The sequence below is a fragment of the Aulonocara stuartgranti genome (assembly GCF_965226115.1).
Source record: "Aulonocara stuartgranti genome assembly, chromosome: 19".
Lineage (NCBI taxonomy): Eukaryota > Metazoa > Chordata > Actinopteri > Cichliformes > Cichlidae > Aulonocara > Aulonocara stuartgranti.
In genome coordinates this window covers 662,886-671,250 of record NC_138955.1, presented here as the reverse complement: position 1 = coordinate 671,250, position 8,365 = coordinate 662,886, and the positions used below count along the sequence as shown (strand labels likewise).

Here is an 8,365-nt window from a genome sequence, read left to right as displayed (position 1 = left end):
ATAATATGATATACAACTATCACTGAAACAGCAAACTTTGTAAATAAGCAAACAACACTTCTCATTCTCTAAACGTTTGGCCACAGCTGTAGATTACACTATCAGTGCTTGTTCACTCTTGACAATAATAACATTTCTAAATTCTCTTTGTGCATTTACAGGTAAACAATATCTAATATTTTATCTAAATGACTGCTTTGTCTTTGAAAAGGGTGAAGAGCCTGAGGCCGGTGACAGTCCAGTTCTACTCTAAGTACATCCTTACTGTAGCTCACAGGACAAGGCCACATTCCTGTCCTGCCAGAAGAGAAGAGAAACTTCAGAGTCTTCATGCAGTTCAACCACACCTGTCATATTCCATATGACAGGGGTCTCAAACTCCAGTCCTCAAGGGCCAGTGTCATGAAACTTTTCCATGTGTCCCTGGTGCAACACACCTGAATACAATTAGTAGGTCATTAGCAAGAGTATAGAACTTGACTGCGTGCTGAAGTGGCGACCCCTGACAAGGATGCCCCCTGGGCGCCTCCTGGGTGAGGTGTTCCAGGCATGTCCCACCGGGAGGAGGCCCCGGGGCAGACCCAGGACACGCTGGAGAGATTATATCTCTCGGCTGGCCTGGGAACGCCTTGGTATTCCCCCGGATAAGCTGGAGGAGGTGGCTGGGGAGAGGGAGGTCTGGGCCTCTTTGCTTAGGCTGCTGCCCCCGCGACCTGGCCTCGGATAAAACGGATGAAGATGGATGGATGGATGGGTTTGTATAACTTTTCTCCCTTAATCAATGAAATCATCATTTTAAAAATGCATTTTGTATTTATTTACCTTTGTCTAATATTAAAATCTGTTTCATTATTTGAAACATGTAAGTGTGACAAATATGTGAAAAACTAAGAAATCAGGAAAGTGCAAACACTTTTTCACACCATTGTACGCTTAAAAGCCAGGCCCATGCCAGGGAACCAACAGATTTAAACTAACTCTGCCAACACTGCCAAGAAGAATGTTGGTTAATGGGTACCAAAAGCATGCCACTGAGGTGCAACTTGCCACGTCACATTAAACCAAATATTACTGGGCGTACGTACATATATTAGAATGTATGTATACTTTTGACATTTTGTGGATTAGAAAAAAATCCAAAATAAAATCATAATTTGTGCACTCAAATCTTATATTTTAAAGTAAGATGTCTGTTGCATAAACATTCAAGCCCATGATGAACGTATGTAAACATCTGACTACAACTGTAAATAATCCTATACACTGCACATCTTTAGAAACCTGCGGATACCTAGAAGGTTTTAGCACAATCAGAGTGATGACTTCCTGTTTTCCATCCAACCTGAAATGAGCACAGATACATTTTAAAAACTGCACATTCTTTAGATTTCATATCAGTACAAGGGATAAAGTATTACTGGAGCATTTATGTTCAGACCTACAGTCCAGCCCATGGGGGGGGGAGTAGCATTCTGGCAGTGTTTTTTCTGAGGAAACATATAATTTAAAAAGGGGGACCAGTTTATTTGCAAGTCAAAGTAAAGAGGAAGATATCAAAGGTATATTTGTCAGCAAAAATAATGACTGTAAGTTCAAGTTGCTGTGAAACTCAACAACGCAGAACATATTCTCATTTGGGAAATAGAAGCTGGAACTTATTAAGTTTTAGGTTGTGATAAGTAAGCTTGCTCCATTTTCATTTGCAGGCTCCCTTTTCTCCTTAGGATAATGTTACCATTGGCTGTAAACCATTGCCTGATGTTTGCCGTGGAGCTAATGCTTCTGTTGTACAGCACAGGTAAGTAACAAAATCTAGCTTAAAAGAAACCAGTATTTCTCAAAATATTTTTCTCATATTTTTACGTTGAAATTTTTTAGGCACAAATGGAGACAGTAAACCCAATAATACCCTCTTTATCAGTCCCAAAACACTAGCTGATTCATATTTTCCATCAAGTAAGTTAAAAACAATACAGGAAAAAATCATCATTAGGTTAAAGGACAAACTTAGTAATCTGGGGTTTTATATTTTAATTTAGAAACTATCTACCAAGAGGACAATGGAACTAAACTCTGTTTCAACATCCAACCAAATAATACACGTGCAGGTACAGTTATCTAATTTTTAGCTTTTCTTTTTTTTTTGCTTTCAAGCTGTTGGGGAAAAACATTTGTCTTGGTTATTTGCTAAATGTGTTTGTGCTTTAAATTTTTCTTAGAGTGTTGTAACGACACGGATTTCAACTGCAATATTGAAGTAAAAATAGATAGTCAAGGTAAATACAGGCTAAATTTAACTGAAGAGATTTTATCCAAGCAAGATATTGTGGTGATGAAGGATCCAGAGCATAATTATTCATGTATGCCATCCCAGCTCTACAACAAAAGCAGCCCTGGTAAGCCTCTAAGAAGTGAGTTAGTGCACAGTGGTCAAATTTTAAGTTTATTTGATCAGTTTGAAAAGGTTTCCAACCAATGATCTGATGCACTTTCCATCTTGTTGCAGGTTTTTTTTGTAACATCAACCGCTGCTTGAGTGAAAGTAAATTCACAAACCTTTTCCTCTTAATTTCTACATGAAACAATGTGACAGCAGTGACAGTGCACAAGTTCTAATTTCATACTTTTATGTGTTCAAGGTATGAAGAATATGAGTATGAATATGAAACTGAGCAAAGGGAGCTTTCGTGAAAACCTCACAGGTATAATTATTTGTTTATCAAATCAGTTAAAAACAAATATTTAATGTTAGCAAGTGTAACAACAGCCCGCTTGTGTTTGTGTGTGTGTGTTTGCATACTTTGTGTACATTTACATAAAACAGAATATGTCGTGAGTGATAATGACACATGGACTGTGTCATGCAACCCATCCACAACAACCACCAGCAATGACAATGACACTATTGACATTTCCATCAACCATACCATTCCTAACCCAGTGTAGATATCTCAGTTTTCATAGAAATATTTTTGCAATATTGTGCACTTTTGAAATCTACTTTAAGAAACTAACTGTGTCTCCGTGTTACAGAGACGTCATGAAAAATCTATCCTTTGTCCTTGAAATGATGGGTAATTTTGGCACAGCAACAATCAAGATGGGCAACATCACAGGAGTGATTGTCAAACTCTCCCAGAAAAATCAAGCCAACATGAACTTTGCCTTCACAGAAAACGCTGGCGTGAAGGTAAGGTGTTTGATAAAAGAGCGTGACACAATTTTAAGACTGTGGATTACTAACTCTCTAATGTCTGAGGCATGGAATAATTGCCAGAAAAATCATATTTCTGAGTTCAGTGAAAATTACTCTGGTTATTGAACATTCTGATGAAATACAAAAGATACTTTAATGCTCATTTGCATATATTAGTTTTAATTTGTATAATACATATGCATGACATCATTATTTTATAATTGTTTTTGCTGATAAACATTTCTCATTTTGAAAGATTGTTAAAGGAGGAAACAGCAATTTTACGGGCCCATTTCGTTTAATGAAAATTCCTAAAGAGGCCAGTAAAATGGCAGTGGAGGGAAATGGATCATTTCTTGGAATTCTGTTGTTTCCACAACAGCATGCGGTAATAGTACAGCTCAACTAAAAACTTACTTTTCATATGTATAAACATATTGACCAAACCTGATCTATTAACAATCTTTTAATCTTAACAGGATGACAGCAGTAAATACTATTTAAACAGTGAGATAGTGGGAATAGAAATGGGGGCAAAAATACAAAACCTTTCACAACCCATCGAGATTCAGTACAGTAATGTGGACAAGGTAAGCGTGATGTCATAACAGAAATAATGATCAATTTAAGTTCAGAGGAAAACTTATTCTGATTTTCATTTTCTATTTTGATAAAGAAAGGAGCGAATGCTTCTTGCATGTCTTGGGATGGAAACAGCACAGATGCAAACGGTAAAAAACCCCAAATAGATCTCTCTATATATATATCTAATTTTAATATGAAAACCACAGGAATTATAGACCTTTGAAGTGTTCACTCACATTTTGCACACACGCTGATTACTGTGATAAAGTCTGTCTTTAACAGTTACTTCTTTGTATTACTGCTGTCCAACAGGGAAATCACTCTGGATCACAGATGGCTGTCAAACAGTGGAGACCAATAACAGCATCACCTGCCAGTGCACACATCTAACCTTTTTTGCCATACTCATGGTAAGACAGCTGTATAGGAAATAAGAAATTATTTTTTTTACAGCACATACTGACACATAACTATTTGAACCTAGTCACCTACACCTGCAAACATTAGCACTTCTGATGTTAATACTCTGACCTACATCACTTCAATCGGTTGTGGACTGTCGCTGTTTTTCTTGATCGTCGGTCTCTTCATGCACGTTCTCGTCAGGTAAGAGATCCGAGGCAGTTTGGATTTTTACCTCAGTAAAGTCCTTTTTCTTACGCACACTAATTTGCTCCACAGAAAGAGGAAAGCAAGCGAAGCAACAAAGATTCTGATGAACCTCTTTGTCGCCATGTTGATCCTGAACTTGTCCTTCTTGACCAATGAGAGCATTTCAAATCTGGGTATCAAAGGTGCATGTGTGGCAATAGCAGCAGTTCTGCACTACGGGATGTTGGCCACTTTTACCTGGTTCTTCATGCAGGCTTTACACTTGTACCTCAGTCTACATCGAATCTGCACTGAAGTGAAACATTACATGCTGAAGATTTGCATCACAGGATGGGGTAAGAGACCTGAGCCAAAAATGATACTTATGCTCTCATATTATGAATAATAATCACAGGAGAATTTATATTCCTAATCTTCTCTTTAGTCATACCGGCTGTGGTGGTGATCGCTCTTCTTGCCTCCCAGAAATATAATTCTATTAATATTAATACAAATGAGGGGAAAGCAGCAACAATGTAAGTCTGTAAATCTGATAATAGATTTCTTGGATAAAACACAAACATCTTCATCAGAGGATCACGTTGTACTCCCTTTTTCAGGTGCTGGATCTCTGATGCTGGTATCCACCAGGGGGTCAACATTGGTTATTATGCTGTAGTGTTCGTCTTCACTCTGAGTGTATTCATTCTAACTGTAAGGCAAATCGTTCTAATGCCAAAAGCAGGAAAGGCCCAAGACAATAGTTCCATTAAGAGCAACACTTCCACCATTCTGAGCCTGTTCCTCCTTCTTGGCATCACCTGGGCTTTTGCTTTCTTCAGCTACGGACCTTTGCTCATCGCTTCCTACTACATCTTTACCATCCTCAACTCCTTTCAAGGTAAATCTAAAACTGTCACAGTGAGCTGACTTCATTCTTTATTGGATTAAAAGTCCTTAACCTTCTTCTTTATTTGTATAGGTTTCTTCCTGTTCATCTACTATTATAAATCCAGCAAGATTATTGGAGACGGCAAAATCCACACACAAAGTAGCAGCACAGCTACATCAAACACAGCTGTAACGTCTCCTTATGCATAAGGCTTGCTGTTTTACCATATTTTGACACAAGAGGGCAGCATTTTATTTCATATAGTTCCAGCAGGTTGCTCTGTGTAGAAACAACTTGGTCATTCTTCCCATGTGCTCTCCGCTGAATGGCTTTTCTGACATGAAAGCACTAACCCAGATCACCTTCTTTGACGCAAATACTCATGTGGACTAGAGCTCGAGTCAGTACTCTGGAAGTCATTTCAGAGCACGACTCTATGTTTGTTCCCATGCTTTTATATTTTAACAGACAAACTTGTCTTACTCACGCCAAATAATTCATAGAAGGCTGTGATTCAGTCAGAATACGCAACCACAATTGTAAACATGTCAGGATGTTAAGGTGTAAAATGTTAAAGTGGGAAAGTGAAACATGTCAAAGACATAAGGACATTTTCAATTTGATGGCAGTAACACCTCTCAAAAAGTTGGGACAGGGACATGTTGACAACTGTGTAGCACCTGTCTTCCTTTAAACAGAAATCCATAAACATCTGCTGGGATGAGCTGCTGGACGTTTGGTAGAAGAACATTCCATCTTGTTGGATATAGGATCCTAGCTGGGTTGTCTTCCGAGTTATTATCATGATGCATCAAACGTTTTTATTTGGTGATATGGTTGGCCATTTCAGCACCTGACTCTTCCACTATTAAGCCAAGCTGCTGTAATGAATGCACTGTGCAGTTCAGCATTCTCTTGTTGAAAAATCCAAGCAACTCCTTGAACAAGACTTTATCTGCATGGGAAAATATGTTGATCCAAAACCTGCATATACCTCTGAGCAATGATGGTGCCTTTCCAGATGCCCAGGCTTCCAATTCCACAGCCCAATACCATCAGAGATGTATAGTCATTGAATTTTGGTAAGCTGGATTTTCCTTCTCTTCCATCCTCATCCATTTTTTCCAAGCAGAATCTTAAAATTTTGAATTGTCTGACCAAATAACAGTTTCCCCTTTGGCTGTGTTCATTTTAAATGGGCTTTGGTCCATAGAAGACAGCAACTTTTCTAGATAATTCTCACATATGGCTTCTTCTTTGCATGATAAAGCATTAACCTCCATTTTTGGATGGCACTGTGAACTGTGTGAACACAATGACAGATTGGTGAACCTCTGCCTATCTTTAATATCCAGTCCCGTTATTGAACTGTTGCTAGTTAACCTAACTATTTAAAAAATGTTCCCCCAGCTGTTTCTTTTCAGTACTACTTACTTCTCTAGCCTTTTCTCGCCTCCAACTTCTTTTGAGCAATGTTGCTGCCATCAAATTCAAAACGAGTGTTATTTTTCATGAAACAGTAGAAAGTCTGAATTTAAACATTTAAAAATATGTATATATTATCCATTGAAATTTGCTTCATGCTTCTCCCATAGCAAAAACAATCCTGACACTGTAACTGTCACATTAAATGGTTCTATGACAAATCTGTCATTTGTTTAGTTTGTTGCTAAAAAGCAGATTTTTCACGTTTACCAGTAAACTTAAAAATGTTTTCTGTGGTCTATTGTAAATAAAATATGGGTTTTGTAAATCATTGACTAAGGTTGTATTACAGACCTCTTGAATCAGTCATAGAGTGGAATGCAGAGTTTAAACGTTTAAGAAATTAAACATTTATTTTTTTTGACTGATGTGCTTCTCAATGTGATTAAAAATAGCAGAATCAAGGTGAAAGGAAGGCTTGTCTCACATATCCTACACAGTGTCGGGGCTGAACTCGCCAGTTAGTGTGTTGCGTGCCTTCAGATAATTACTCTGAGTCCAGAGAGACCAGTATCCACTGTGCGGGAAGCTTAACTGGCAAACAAGAAATGAGCTCATGACTACCTATAGTGATAAGCTCCCTGAGGGTATTTGAATGTTGAAACTATTCTCTAAAGTTTACTGTATTTCACTAGCATATATATAAGTGCAGTGTATCTTGGCAAACTGTTTTGTTTGTTTAGTGGTTTTTGGGAATTGTGGATTTCGTTAGTACTTATGATATTTTTTAAGGTAGTATAATAAAAATATAATTTTTTCATTTAGAGGGAACCTGATTTGCTTTTCTCAGTTTTATTAAAGTAGCCTTAAAGTCAAATCTTTGCATGTACTCTATATCATATGAAGTTTGTCAAGCTTTTATTTGACAAAATAAATGATTTGACTAAAATGTCGTAATAACTTTTTTTGTATTTTATCAGGACAAAATATGATTTTCATACATAGAAGCAAATTGTCTTGTGAAAGAAACTGTTGTATGTACACAACATAGTCTTGAAATAAAAGTCTGAGCTGTTTAAATGAATAATAAAGTTTTTCCTTATTCAGAACTTGAGCCTCGATGAGTGACATTGAGAAAGGAAGGACTGTTTATTTATCTACGACTGATTAATCTCCTAAATGACCACAGCGTGCCAGACAAAAACTGGGGTAATTACTGCCATGCATGTCTGATTTGTGTTGCTCCAAAAGAAGGGCTTTTACGCAAAGCACAGCAGGCTTCTGTGGTATACCTGTGTGTGTCCTTATGTTAGAACATGCAAAATTAAAAAGCAGAGGCTAAGATGCAGGATCACAACTCATAGCTCTGTGGTAAGCAGTTGTGAACATTAATCTCAATAGCAAAAGATTTGATAGGCCAGAATGTGAGGGTGAAAAAAACAACTGCTTTTGATTCATTAACTTACTAAATCAAAAGTATGTAAAAGTCCCCGCACAGATTTGGAGCAGAGTTTTACTGCTTTCCTAAAAACATAAATCAAGGCATCTCTGAGAAATGTTCTGGGAAGATTGTTGTTTTGTGCGTCAGTCTAGATGATTTCATAATGAAAATGACAGGGAATGTTACATTTTCACGCTATTCAACAAAACCCTTACCAGAGTGAAAAACCAAATAA

The 8,365-nt window shown here is 37.5% G+C and overlaps 1 protein-coding gene across 1 annotated transcript; it reads left to right on the top strand.

Annotated features, from left to right (window-relative positions):
- Window positions 1-556: 556 nt before the first annotated feature.
- On the top strand, window positions 557-7,462 carry LOC309696231 (adhesion G-protein coupled receptor G5-like). The gene is made up of 18 exons (XM_082517383.1): window positions 557-754; window positions 1,707-1,798; window positions 1,879-1,956; window positions 2,040-2,108; window positions 2,220-2,396; window positions 2,507-2,542; window positions 2,640-2,702; window positions 2,825-2,942; window positions 3,034-3,190; window positions 3,453-3,584; window positions 3,676-3,786; window positions 3,873-3,927; window positions 4,094-4,191; window positions 4,266-4,387; window positions 4,463-4,728; window positions 4,818-4,908; window positions 4,993-5,273; window positions 5,355-7,462. Exons 1-18 carry the CDS (start codon window positions 747-749, stop codon window positions 5,471-5,473), a joined length of 2,073 nt encoding a protein of 690 aa, XP_082373509.1. The 5' UTR covers window positions 557-746; the 3' UTR covers window positions 5,474-7,462.
- The last annotated feature ends 903 nt before the right edge of the window (window positions 7,463-8,365 follow it).